The sequence below is a fragment of the Nicotiana sylvestris genome, chromosome 7 (assembly GCF_000393655.2).
Source record: "Nicotiana sylvestris chromosome 7, ASM39365v2, whole genome shotgun sequence".
Classification (NCBI taxonomy): Eukaryota; Viridiplantae; Streptophyta; class Magnoliopsida; order Solanales; family Solanaceae; genus Nicotiana; species Nicotiana sylvestris.
The window spans coordinates 76,973,450-76,987,842 of NC_091063.1; the positions used below are offsets into that span (position 1 = coordinate 76,973,450).

Sequence of the window (14,393 nt, forward strand, 5' to 3'; positions counted from 1 at the left end):
CAATCTCCCGAAGGGAAAGAAAGCAATTGGGTGCAAATGGGTATTTGCAAAGAAAGAAGGATTTCCTAACCAAGTAGATGTTCGCTACAAAGCAAGATTGGTGGCCAAAGGATATGCTCAAAAGGAGGGAATTGATTACAATGAAGTGTTTTCTCCAGTTGTAAAACATTCCTCCATTAGAATTATGTTGGCTTTGGTAGCACAATTGGATTTGGAACTAGTTCAGATGGATGTAAAAACTGCGTTTTTACATGGAAACTTGGAGGAGGAAATCTACATGACTCAGCCAGAAGGATTCAAAGTTGCTGGAAAAGAAAATATGGTGTGCAAACTTGAAAAATCGTTGTACGGATTGAAACAATCTTCTAGACAATGGTACAAGCGATTTGACGAGTTTATGTTGCGGCAAGGGTACAAGAGAAGCAAATACGATCATTGTGTGTATTTGCACAAGCTTAAAGATGGTTCCTTTGTATATCTTCTCCTATATGTTGATGATATGTTGATAGCTTCCAAGAATTTGGAAGAAATTGATAAGTTGAAGATTCAACTGAAGAAGGAGTTCGAGATGAAGGATTTGGGTGAGGCAAAGAAAATTCTTGGCATGGAGATAATTAGAGATAGACGTTTAAAGAAACTCTGTTTATCTCAAAAGGAATATTTGAAGAGAGTACTTCAACGTTTTGGCATAGATGACAAGACTAAGCCAGTTAGTACTCCACTTGCTTCCCATTTTAAGCTAAGTACTACTATGTCGCCAATGGATGAAGCTGAACGAGAGTATATGTCAAAGGTACCATACGCAAATGTTGTTGGTAGCTTGATGTATGCAATGGTTTGCACAAGGCCTGACATTTCACAAGCTGTTGGAGTTATTAGCAGATATATGCACAATCCAGGGAAGGAGCATTGGCAAGCTGTGAAGTGGATTCTACGGTATATTCATAATACTGTAGATGTCGGGTTAGTTTTTGAGCAGGAAGACAATCAGTTTGTAGTTGGATATTGTGACTCAGATTTTGCGGGTGATATGGACAAACGAAGATCAACTACTGGTTATGTGTTTACTTTTGCAAAGGCACCAGTTAGTTGGAAGTCTACTTTGCAGTCAACAGTTGCTTTGTCTACAACAGAGGCAGAGTACATGGCTATTACAGATGCTGTGAAAGAGGCAATTTGGCTTCAAGGATTGCTAAAGGAGCTTGGTGTTGAACAAAAAGGTATCACAATTTTTTGTGATAGTCAAAGTGCTATTCAATTAGCGAAGAACCAAGTTTATCATGCAAGGACGAAGCACATTGATGTTCGGTATCATTTCGTACGAGAAATCATAGAAGAAGGTGGAGTCACGGTGAAGAAAATTCATACTACAGAGAATCCTGCTGATATGCTGACAAAGGTGGTGACTGCGGTCAAGTTTCAACATTGTTTGGATTTGATCAACATTGTTGAACACTGAAGATTGAAGATGAAGACACAACCAAAATTTGTTATTGAGAGAGAATTGAAAATGTGGAATTTTGCCAAGGTGGAGATTTGTTGAAGTTTGGCAAAATGCCAAAGTCCCACATTGGTTGGGAGTTAAGTTTGGGGGGATTTTTCCCCTATAAAAGAAGGCCTAATGTTTAGGATTGAAACACACCTCTCATTTGCCTTCTCATCTGTTTAAGGCATTTGTATCTTCTCTCTTTAGTATTATTTCACTTGTATTTTTGGAGTGGAATAAAATATTGGTTGTGTCCGAGGAGTAGGCAAAATTAGCCGAACCTCGTAAATTCTGGTGTTCCCTTTATTATTGCTTTATTGTCTTATTTATTATTTGGTGGCTGTCATAATTTTTGGTATAGTAGTTGTGACTTATTCACACTCTATACATTTGGCTTCCGCAACAGGTAGAATGTACGCAGTCTTACCCCTATCTTGGAAGGGCAAGAGACTGTTTCCGATATCACTGGCAAAATGAATCCTCAAAATGCCATCAAAGGATTTTTCAAACCCATTTTTTTTCTTCATGAGAAAGTAAGATACCATAACATTTGGCATGTGCCACAAGGGTAAGCCCAAAAGTAAAAGTAGTAGTAAGTAGTTACATAGAGAAGTTAAAGTTTCACGATTACATGAGCAGCTTATCAAAAACTCAATATAAGGCGACGTTCCTCATATCCTGAGGCAGAAAACTACCAGCAGCCTTGGTAATCTCGCTCCTGGAAGACAAACACAGAATTGGTGGAGGATCTTGGGCAACCTAATAATTCCCCAGCCAATTGAAATAAATATTTAGACACAAAGTTCATTGAACATGTCTTGCACCTTCTCGTCTTTGATATGATAATGAACTTCTCCAGAACAGTCGCTCTCTTTAACAGAAATTCTGAAAGTTTGAAAAGCTTGTCATAGCCCTGTTTGAAATGATCCGCCAAACACCCAAAGGAATTAGTAATCCTAACATTCTTGAGGTTGGGAAATACAAAGCATGCAACCCAACTCTGCAAATCAATATTAGCTCCTTTAGCCAAATATCTTGATTCAAATTGGCACCGAGACTTGTAAAAATACATAGTATGCATGTCTATGTTGAGTGTCTCAACATAAGGGGAGGCTTGCAAAAGGTCAGCTGCTCTGTACAAATTAAACGTTTCCATCTGCAACTCTAGTGTTACATATTTGCATTTCAATTCTGGAATCAGCACACCTTTGAACTGCAACATGCATAGGACCTCTGTGAACCAACTTGCAATTGTTAGATCGGTTGCACAACTCAACTTTTGAAGATAATCTTGGACGAGAATACTAAAAACTTGATGATAGTCCCCACAACTATCTTCCTCATCATCAACTTCTTCACCATGATCGTCCTGGATGTCTTTGATACAGGTAATGTTGAAGGTAAGCCTAGCATTAACCACAGAGGTCACATCTACAAGCCTACACTTGAAATCATCAAGACTTCCTGAAATCTCCAAATGCTGAAGATAGGGAGCAACAATTTCCAAGGACTAATCACTTCCATTGTCACCATAATCTATCAATTTCAGTGTCTTTAATTTTGAAGACCTAATTTCCAGGCGAGTAAAACGCTTACAAGAGTTAAATTCCATAGTTTCTAAAGCAGGACAACCTAACAGTAAGTTCACAATATGGCCATACACTTGAATGGTATGCTCTTTAGTGACTTCCACGATATGACCACGCCAGCGTCAAAGTAACAAAATCCCAAAATTAATGTTATCAACGACGAACAGGTATAGAAAAATTCAGGCAATGGACAGGCATCATCCTCAGAGTATGACCAAAGCACAACATTTTCCACTTTCTTTTCAACAGCAAAACTAAGCCATCTGCTGAGTGCGGACTTGTATTCATTCGGGTCATGGAAGTGGAGCACAAATTCTTTTATTTTAGGAGAAACGGAATGAGCTAATACATAGTCAACAAAGGACACGTATTCTTCATTATAAAGTTCACAATTGAAATAGAAATTATAAAGTGAAGTCCAGAGATAGCGCCATCCTTTCGAGAAAGCATGCGTTATGAATGCCTCCTCTATCGGCATGAGAGAGAGAATGTGATGGAGAAGAGAATCTGGCAACACACTGATTCGGTCTACAGTTGTTGGATCGTTGGAAGCCATCTTTGGTTTTTTGATAAATTTCCAGCGCTTCAAATCCAAATAATACTTCAAAAAAAGAGAATTTTATTACTATATGTCAATGGAACACATACAACACGGTGGATATGCATAGAGAAATCAAAATCAGAGGGAAATTTGAGCAGTCACCAGTAGCCCCTTACAGATTGATTAAGGAAAGATCCAGAACGAACCGCTGAAATTGTATTTCTCCCGCCGGCAGAGAGGTATGACCTGAGTTGAGGATTGTTGCTCTCACAGGAAAGTACTACGACTAGTATTTGATGCAACATATACTTTTAATTTGTGAAAATATGCTTAGTTCTGCTTTTTACTATTTTATCTAACATTGTAGATAGTAACAAATCAGAGTGGCGCAGCGGAAGCGTGGTGGGCCCATAACCCACAGGTCCCAGGATCGAAACCTGGCTCTGATATTAATTAAGTCAGTGAGCTTCCCTAACTCCATCTTTTTATTGCGTGTTTATTCTTTTTCAATAAAATTTTTTATTCGATCGGACAAGAAGTATTTATTTAAACTTTACTGTAGTTTCTAGAAAATATTAATTTTATTTTAGAATAGTTAAAGAACAAATATATTCATTCACATCGAAAATTAGATATTTTCTGCGTCATACTCCAAGTCCCCTTTTCTTTTGGCACGAATGAACAAGTTATCATTTATTATGAAGCAAGTTAAAGAATTATAGTTTTGCTCAAGTGAAATAATTTTCCATTACTTTTATCTATGGAAATGATATTCCCCCAGAAAAGAAAAGAACTAAAAGAACAAGTTTCTCTTTTATGATTTCTGTTTTAATAGATAGAGATTCCGTAATCTAAGTTTTCACCTTTTTTTACATCCCATGAAATTTAAAAATCATATCCAAAATTCACATCCTTGTATTTTTGCAAGAAATTGAATGAAAAAAAAAAAACCAAATTATGAATCAGAATATAAGTGATAATTTCAAATTTTACCCCTTTCTCTCGTAAAAACAACCTATCTAAAGTTATAGTTTCGTAATTCGAATCACAATTTCCCTTACAAAAACTGTATTGCCTCAAGTTACCAGAAACACTTATAATCCTAAACTTCACAAACTAAGTGAGCGTTTCGACATAAGAATTGTAAAATTTCAGAAAAAGTGAATTTTTTTTAAGTGAAAATGGTATTTGAAAATTAGAATTGTGTTTGGACATGAATATAATTTTGGGTTGTTTTTTATGTTTTGTGAGTGATCTGAGTGAATTTTGAAAAACTGCTTTTTGGAATTTTTCAAATTTTCTTCAAGTGAAAATTAAAAATTTTATGACAAAACGCTGATTTCGAAAAAAAATTAAATTTTTCGAAAAAAAAAGAAAATATTTCTTATGTCCAAACGGGCTCTAAGTTTCGTGGGGTTTCTCGCTAGGACTCCAAAGGGACTAGTATCACGAAGGGGTTCAAAAAAAATTTTTGTAGCTAGTGGAAATTAAACTTATGACCTTATAAAGATTTTGAACCTCTTTGACCACTAAACTACACTTTTGAGTTGTGTTAAGGGGGTTCAAAACATAATATATAGAAGTAAAAAAACAGATTTTGTCTTATATATACAGTGTAATTTAGTACATAAGACACAATTTACAACAGACTAAGCCAGACTGCAGTTAGTTTTTCGATCAAATCACTACAACCAAGTTATCATGATCAAGAACATACCGCTATCCGACTAAAAAAATTCGTCATGCGGAGACGATTGTCATGAGTGACTTGCAAATCAATATGAGCAGTTTGGCCGAGGTCGATCAGTGATCAACAGAACGAGCCATTGAGTGCTTCATCGGGGTCGAGGTCGAGCGGCATAGATAGAAGTAATGGCTAGTTTTGCTTTGGGATCTTCAGAGGGAATATTCTATTGAATATTCTCTTTGTTTGTACTTTTTAAGGTTCTTTGGGAATATACCATATAAATAGTATGAGAGATAAGGCAAAAGACATATAATATTCCATATGATAAGAACTCTTTTGAAAAACAAGCTCTCTAAATAAATACAAAGAACAACTTTCTGAAGAGATTTGACCTTTTGGAGTATCCATTGTCATTTCCACTAGATTCGAGAAAGTACTCACTATTTTTGTTATATTCTTGTAATTCATCATTGTCAGAGGAAGAAATCATCCAACTCATTCAATATTGGGTGGATTTGTCTCTTTATTTATATTTAGCGTCATTTATTACTATTTAACACCTGATACCTCTAACATATTATTACATTCGATGCATTTAATGCTTACGAATTAAATCCGTTTCATCACTGCCCACTTTCTTTTCACATCATTGATCTAAGATCTGTAGTTACTAGCTTTAACTAGGATTAGCTCCCTTTAATAACTGATTAATTAATTTATCCAAAGATTATCATTTTTTGGTCAAATAAAGATGTGTAAAGTTTTACTAGATGTAGAATTTTGGGACACTGGCTGGACGATACATAAATGGTCTAACTGTGTGGGAATACCCAGAAGGATGATTATAGCTGAACTTCATACCCGATTTTCCATCTAGTATATGTGTGCAGTGTTCATGGAAGCTGCTAATGGATCTCGCAAGGCATGCATCCCGACGATCACTCTCTGGCATTGTCTCTGCTACTCTGTAAATGCCCCTTGAGTTTGTGAATGCTTGATAATTTAGAACTTCCCTAAATTTATCGCCCGTTTGGCCAAGCTGTAAAAATCAACTTATTTTGAGAGTGTTTTTATTTAAAGTGTTTTTCTCAAAAATGCTTTTATTTAAAGTGCTTTTCTCAAAAGTGTTTTTGGTGAGAAGCAGTTTGTATTTGGCTAATTAGTTTGAAAAGTACTTCTGAATAGCAATTAGTGTTTGGCCAAACTTTAAAAAACTGCTTCTAAGTGTATTTTTCTCAAAAGTGCTTCTCAAAAAAGTGCTTTTGGAGTGGAGAGAAGCTACTTTTTTCTACTTCTCCTCAAAAGCACTTTTTTTCCTTCCAAAAACTTGGCCAAACACCTTAATTTTTGGCCAAAAATACTTTTGACAAAAAAAAAAAAAACACTTTTGATCAAAAAGAAGCTTGGCCAAACAAGCTATTAGTTATACAAAGAACAGTAACCTCAGCACCTGCTACTAGAAACAAGATGAACACCAAAAATATGCATCTATTTATTGGGTACCTATATGCTATAGCGCCACAGCTTTGTACCAGATAGTGTTTTATTGAGTCATTGACCCAACATCAATGCTAGAAATCACCTTAACCAGCAGAAAATTTATATTATTATTCTCCTTTTATATTTCTCACTAAGAACGTGCAATAAACTTTCAGAATTCGTTTTTTTGGTATCTTCAATAGTCCAAGTCTTATTTTTTATCTTTCTCATAAGAAAGCGGGTACTACATTCTTATATTCTCTTCTTGATTTCTAAAAAAAAAGTTTAAGTTCTCGATAAGTTATATTGTTCTCTATAGAAAAAAAAAGAGTTTTATTTTTTTTATAAAAAACAAGAGTTGAAGAGTACCGTTGAATAAAACTATATTGCGCATTCTTTTCTTTTTTTCCTTTTTTTCCCCTCAGGTTTCAAGCATTTCAAGAAGTATATTAGAACATCAAAAATTATTTTGATATCAAGTTATAAAGTTCTTGAATAAGGTTCAATTATCTAAGAACAACAATATCTTAGGAGAGATTAAATTATTTATAAAAGAAACTATTAGCAACATTACATCTTAAAAAGATAGAAAAATAGACTTCCATTAAAAATATAGATGAATTTTTTTTCCCTTCTGATAGGCCCCAGATTAAAAAGTGGCTTTAGACCACTAATCTTCTTGGGCTCCCCCTAGTTCCACATGCTTGGAATTTATTCCTTTAAGCCATAAAAGAAAAACTTTTGACCTTGAGTTTTCAGATTCTCACTATGAACCAAGCAAAACACTGATAATAGAAAGATCAAGCAATGAAAGAAATAAATTAAAAGAACCTGAAAATGTCTACTCCTAATAGAGAACTAATTTTATCTGACAATGAAAAAGAACCAACAATGACACACATAAGGTCACCAGAGGAGCCGAAGTTAAATCCTAAAAGAAATATTGTGGAACACTATTCCTCTATAACACAATTCCACCCAATTTTGTTAGAGTAATACTACTCTATTGTATATAGTATATACTATGCTTTATAAAAATGCACTGGAACCATCATACTGGACGAAGAGTCAGACCAAAGGGCATGAAATACGTAGACAAAATGCCGATGCGGAAGTGATGTAAAGACTTAAAAAAAGTTACCTTTGCTCCTTGCTCTTTGAATTATCTCCCTGCAAAAATAATTCTTAGAAAGAATGGAACCGATGCCACTGAAATGTTTCTGATTCTTTTGGGATACACTATTTTTGAATCTGACGTTTGACAAACAAGCAATACTGAAAGGCTTTTACTAAAGCTGGGATATATAGTTACAAGAGAAGGCCTAAATAGAAGTAATCTTATAGTAGCACTGTCACAGTATCGTTGAATACTAGGTATTAGGGAAGAATACACAACTTTTTGAACAAAACAAAAAACTAAATCAGAGAAACATCAGCGTTATAGTTTAGTTTGATCTTCTCTTCACCTCTTCCCAACTCTTGGAACCTTTCCAGCCATGATGTTCTCAAGGTTTCTAAGCCTCATCTCAAGTTTCAGAAGATCAGTCATTTCATATCTTGTGCTCCTTTTCTCATGGTTGTCAATATTTTCCATCTGCATATTTCCTTCAGTCCTATTGATACCATTTGTACTTACCTTAGGTGCTTCCACTGAATCATTGCTCATCTGCAAACTCATTTTAACAGGACTAGTACTCGAAAATTCTGTATATTTGCCACAGCTCCTATTTACATTTGCAAGTTCTAAACTGTGAGACAAGTTGAGCTTACAGCCACCTTTTTTGCTCAATGGTTTTGACTCCATTAGCGTCTCCCTTTCTCTGGCAGTTTCATCATTAGAAGCGGAAGAAGATTGGCTTTGGATGCTAGCTAGGGGTGCTTGATTACCAGGTACAGTAATCTCTTTCTTCACGAGCCTCCTTTTGTTTAAAGATTCTGCAATCGGTAAATTGTCATCATCATCTGATGATTCTACAACTCTCATTTCACAATCTTGAATATTGCCATCTGTTCTAACCTCATCAAATTTCTGTGCAAATTCACAACATACGGAGGCATTCCTCATTTTATAGCTTTCCCACGACAGTCTTGGTATCCTTTGGTGAGTTCTAGACCGTTGTCCTTTGGTTACATGCTTAACTGCATCTTCAAGTGCAAATTTGTTGTTCTTCCACCACTCCAAGTATCGTTTGGTAACATCTGACTCAAAGAGCCTAGAAGGTATATAGAGTTCGGCATCTTTAATTGGTCTACTATAATTGCTCCAAGCAATTTTTGGGTTATCACTAGCATGATTCACACAAACTGGCACGTCTTGATCAAATCCAAATTGCATTGATACTCTATGTGGATTATACTGTTCTACACAATCCACTCCAACTAGTTCAGAAGCTCGAATAAATCGAGCAAAAACCAAGATTTCTCTTCCCATCTTTGGTCCAACCACCACATATTCCTCCCTTTCCTTGTAAAATTTGTTGATGTCCCAATTCTTCACAGTATCAATAGCATAAGGACGCCACAGAAACAATTCTGCTGCAGAATCTATTGCACTCCTAGGATCCACACAATTTTGTTTTTTCACCTCATGCCATCTAACTACTCTTGGCTCCCCAGAGTAGATGACACCAGGCTTAACCAGCAAATTGGGGAATCTCTCCCAAGCCCATAACTGAACAAAATGAAGAGGAGCCCTAAGGATAAGATCCGACTCATCTTCTACACATCTAGAACTACTTGGTTCAGGATGCTTAGACGAAGATAAAATCAACTGTTTAAGCAAGTTCAAATCTCTATAAATGCTACCAAGAACAGCAGGGGCAAGTGCCATTGGAATACCTTGAGAAAGATAAATTGCAATAGGAAAAAGAGCTTTCTCCACAATAAGGTAACTTTTAGAAGGGAGCACATACTTGGACAACCAATGAGTGATAAATGCAACATGCTCCAAATAATCACCTCTTCCTTCAAAATACTCCATCCAAGCATGGTGATTAACATTCCTTTTACGTGCTTTAATAATTTTATGAGCCTCGCAAAGAGTTTTAACGTCAACAGAATCTTTAGTTTTAACAGGTTTCAACACACAATGGCCCCAAACAGAGTAACCACCCAAAACTACCATATCCTCCAAAGTAACAGTTGCTTCTCCGCATGGTAAAATAAATGTGTTTGTCTCCGCGCACCATCTTTCAGCAAGAGCAATAATCAAATCATTGTGCATACAAATCTTGAACGTAGAAGCCATAATAGCTTCAAAGATTCCAGCTTTCTTCCATATTTCTTGATATAAAGGCTTTAACTTATTGACCCAAGTAGCCCATTCCTTCAAGTGTGAAACTGAAACACCACCCCTGAACTGGACCTTTAGTGAAATACTCCTTCTCAGTTCTTGAATATTGGGTATTGAAGGGTGAAATGGGAACTTTTGGGCAGAGGGTAGTGTTGGTTTCAGAAAATGGGCAACTCTAAAAATAGGTATTACTTGTTCATCATCAATGGGTGAAACCATGAACTCTTCTCTTTCTTCCATGATTAATGCATCTTCTGATGAATCCACCATTATTTTTCAGTAACAAGAAATAGTTGTTGCACCTTGTTGTATTCCTGCCAATTTTTGTTGCACCTGGTTTTTTTGGTCTGTACTATTGTTCAGTCTGTGTATGGAAAACAAGCAATATTAGCACAAAATGCTATTTATAGGTAAAGTGTTGGTAGCTGCACTAACAACACTTTACGGAAAACATGCCAAAAGAAAAAGAAAAGAAAAAAAGAAAAAGGAAGGGACGCAACTGCCACGTTTTCATAACAAATTAAAAAAGTGTAAAAATTTTAAAATGTTGAATTTGTTATAAATAGAATTCAATTTAAGGTGAATGTCTATATTCTAGACAGGTTTTAGGGTTTGTGTGATGACCCAAAAGGTCATCACTTGCTTTTAAATTGAATTCTGTGTTTTCGAGGCCTTTGCAAACCTCATTTAGCATCACCTCAATTTGCGTGCGCAGTCCGAGCGCGTAGCCTGAAATCCTAAATATGAAAATCTATAAAAGAAATGATGAATTTTGACTATAAAATAAGTTAATTTGACTTCGGTCAATGTTTTGGGTAAACGGACCCGGACCCGTGATTTGACGGTCCCGGAGGGTCCGTAGGAAAATATGGGACTTGGGCGTATGCCCGGAATCGAATTCCGAGGTCCCAAACCCGAGAAATGAATTTTTAAAGAAAAATTATTTTCTGAAATTGTTTAAAGGAATTTGAAATGAATTTTGACGAGGACATGTTGGTACCAGGCCCGTATTTTGGTTACGACGCCCGGTACAGGTCTTATATGTGATTTAAGATAACTCTGTGAAGTTTGGTAAGAAACGGAGTCCGTTTGACGTGATTCGGACCTTAATTGGAAAGTTTGGTGTTTAAAGAAGTTTTGAGAAATTTCATTGATATTGAGGTTTAATTCGATATTTTTAATGTTATTTTGGAGATTTGAGTACATGAATAAGTCCGTAGGATGTTTTTGAAGTTGTGTATATATTTGATTTGGAGCCCCGAGAGCTCGGGTGAGTTTTGGATAGGCCACGGGGTGCATTTTAAACTTTAAAAAGTTGTAGAATTTTAGCTGGTGTGCCCAAGCCTGCAGGCTTTGCATTTGCGAAGCCTGGCTCGCAAATGCGAAACCAGCCGAGGCCTGCCTTGGCTCGCAAATGCAAGATTTTCTTCGCAAATGCGAAGATTTGCCAATTGGCCAGTGATTGCAAATGCGACCTATGTATCGCAAATGCGAAGTTGCAAATGCGACACTACTTTCGCAAATGCGAAAGTTCAGCATTCTGAAGGGTTCGCAAATGCAAACCTTGTTTCGCATTTCCCAGCTTAACAGTTGTTCGCATTTTCCATACCTGCGACCTGCAACTTTATACTTAAACGATTTTAAACCCATTTTTCATATCCTCTCAAAACACAAACACACTAGAACGATTTTTCAAAGCCTTACTTCTCCAAATTAATTGTAAGTCGTTTTTAACTAGTTTCCTTCAATCATTAACATCTTTTAACATGATTTCAACTTAAAATCAATGATTTTCATTGAGAAAATTGGATGTTTTGGGTAGAACCTAGGTTTTTCAAAAATTGGGGATTTGGACCTCGATTTGAGGTCCGATTTCAAAATAAATTATATATTTGGATTCGCGGGGGAATGGGTAATCGGGTTTGGTTCGAACATCGAGTTTTGACCATGTGGGCCCGGGGGCGATTTTTGACTTTTTGGGCAAAACTTTGGGAATTTCATTTTCATGCATTCAAATTGATTCTCTTAGCGTTTATTGATGTAATTAAGCAACTCGTGACTAGATACGAGCGAATTGACGGTGGAATCGAGGGGTAAAGCTATAATTGAAACTTGAGTTATGTTCGAAGCATCGAGGTAAGTGTTTGGTCTAACCTTAGCTTAAGGGATTAGAAGTTGTGTCTTGTTTGCTATTTGCTTCTTGTTGAGTATGATATATAGGCACTGTGACGAGTATCTATACGTTGGTGTCGAGCATGACCGTGAGTCTTAAATTGCAACTTGTTGTGTTCTTAAATGATATTATGGATGTTTCAATTGATGACTCTTGATATTGTGCAAGGATTAAGTTTGTTTTCGTGGGAATTACTAAATTTGAGTATTGGTGATAACAGAAATGGTTAGATGTTGGATTAAGATTGGTTATAGCTGTTTCTCCCTTGCCGGGACATATTTATTTATGCTGTCATTCCCTTGCCGGGATAGTGTAGTTCGTTATTGATCCCTTGCCGGGACTATTGTTATGATTATTGTTGACTGTATATATGGATCGGGTTGCACGCCGCAACATTATTATATATGAATCGGGTTGCACGCCGCAACAACATTATTATATATGGATCGGGTTGCACGCCGCAATAATGTTATATTGGATCGGATTGCACACCGCAACAAATATTATATTGGATCGGGTTGCACGCCGCAGCAGTGATATAAATGGACCGGGTTGCACGCCGCAACAGTGTTAATTGATAAGGGATCGGGTTGCGCGCCGCAAGAGTATTATTATTGTTTTGTTGTAGTTCTTGAATTGTTCTCTCATATTTTTCTTAAGTTTCTGCTGAATTTGATATTTCCCCGTAGCATGTACCCCCTCCCATTTAAATTGTTTATTCCTGTTTATTTTTCGTTGTATATCATATAACTGCACATGTTTATTTGGAGTCTGGTCCTAGCCTCGTCACTACCTCGCCGGGATTAGGCCAGGTACTTACCAGCACATGGGGTCGGTTGTGTTGATGCTACACTCTGAACTATGTGCAGATACCGGATCAACATTTGGACAGTAGCACTTGGAGAGCCATCCTTTAGTCCACTCAGAGATCCTGAGGTAGTCCTGCAGGCATCCGCAGGCCCGTCGTTCTCTTCTATCTACTTATATGTTCTGTTTTCACTTGTCTCCGAGACAGACTGTATTTCCTTGTTCAGATGTTTGTATGTAGTTTTCATAGATAGTCTGTGGATATTGTGACACCGGTTTTTGGGTAGAGACGCACGTTGGCATTTTCGTACTGATTTTGGTATTATATTAGTCTAAGTCTTCGGCTTAATTTCATCTTTCTCTATTATTTAAACGATGATCACCTGTTAATTCAATTCGTTAAAAGGAGATAAAAATGAAAGTAATTGAAATTTCTATATTTCGTGGCTTGCCTGGCTTCTTCAAGTAGGCGCCATCACGACTCCCGAGGATAGAAAATCCGGGTCGTGAAAAGTTGGTATCAGAGCTCTAGGTTACATAGGTCTCACAATTCACGGGCAAGCTTAGTAGAGTTTGAGAGATCGGTACAGAGACGTCTATATTTATCCCCCAGAGGCTACAGAGTTAGGAAAAACTTCACATTTCTTTCTTGTAGTGCGGTTTTGTTTCTCAATGCTAATTGAATTTCTACTCTATTCTTTCGCAGATGGCGAAAACACGTGCTTCCTTATCTACCGTTCAGCAGCCCGAGCCCCCATCAGTAACTCCCACGAGGGGCAGAGGGCGAGGCTGAGGCCGTGCTAGAGGCCGAGGTAGGGGCATAGCTCAGCCCCGAGCAGTAGCACCAGTGGCGGAGCCTTAAGTTGACTTTGATGATGAAGTTCCGGCCCCAGCAGTTCCGGTGGGCAAAGCTCAGGTCCCTGAGGGGTTTATTGCCACCCCAGTTCTTTAGGATGCTCTGGTCTGTCTAGTGGGCCTTATGGAGAGTGTCACCCGAGCGACTCCTGCTACTCGCACTCTGGAGCAGGTAGCTCCCCATATTTAGACTCCAGCAGTTCAGCCAGTTGGAGCAATTCAGCCGGGTGTGGTAGCTCAGGCCGGTGATAGAGCAGCTACGTCTGCCGATGCTTTGTGGAGGCTGGATAGGTTCACCAAGCTCTTCACTACCACTTTCAGCGGTGCATCTACTGAGGATCCCCATGATTATTTAGATAACTGCCATGAGGTTCTTATGAACATGGGGATAGTTGAGACCAATAGGGTCAATGTTGCCACTTTTCGCTTATCTGGATCCGCCAAGACTTGGTGGAGAGATTATTGCTTGGCTAGACCAGCCGGA

At 37.4% G+C, this 14,393-nt stretch overlaps 2 protein-coding genes across 2 annotated transcripts; both read right to left on the reverse strand.

The window, feature by feature from the left end:
* Nucleotides 1–2,137: 2,137 nt before the first annotated feature.
* LOC104211344 (putative F-box/LRR-repeat protein At3g18150) lies at nucleotides 2,138–3,631 on the reverse strand. Its single transcript, XM_070151803.1, has 4 exons — nucleotides 3,241–3,631; nucleotides 3,005–3,118; nucleotides 2,311–2,950; nucleotides 2,138–2,204 (listed from the first exon to the last, which is right to left on the reverse strand). Exons 1-4 carry the CDS (start codon nucleotides 3,629–3,631, stop codon nucleotides 2,138–2,140), a joined length of 1,212 nt encoding a protein of 403 aa, XP_070007904.1.
* A 4,613-nt stretch (nucleotides 3,632–8,244) lies between these two features.
* Nucleotides 8,245–10,344, reverse strand: LOC104211345 (protein MAIN-LIKE 2-like). The gene has a single exon (XM_009760387.2). The coding sequence runs from the start codon at nucleotides 10,342–10,344 to the stop codon at nucleotides 8,245–8,247; it is 2,100 nt and encodes a 699-aa protein (XP_009758689.1).
* Nucleotides 10,345–14,393: the final 4,049 nt, after the last annotated feature.

What these genes read in the sequence shown, in the direction of transcription:
- LOC104211344 (XM_070151803.1), bottom strand. Translation starts at nt 3,631, where the DNA reads ATGGCTTCCAACGATCCAACAACTGTAGACCGAATCAGTGTGTTGCCA. An exon ending in GCCTGAATTTTTCTATACCT is followed by an intron (nt 3,119 to 3,240) that starts GTTCGTCGTTGA and finishes ACTTACTGTTAG; the next exon opens with GTTGTCCTGCTTTAGAAACT. An exon ending in ATCATATCAAAGACGAGAAG is followed by an intron (nt 2,205 to 2,310) that starts GTGCAAGACATG and finishes TTTGTCTTCCAG; the next exon opens with GAGCGAGATTACCAAGGCTG.
- LOC104211345 (XM_009760387.2), bottom strand. Translation starts at nt 10,344, where the DNA reads ATGGTGGATTCATCAGAAGATGCATTAATCATGGAAGAAAGAGAAGAG.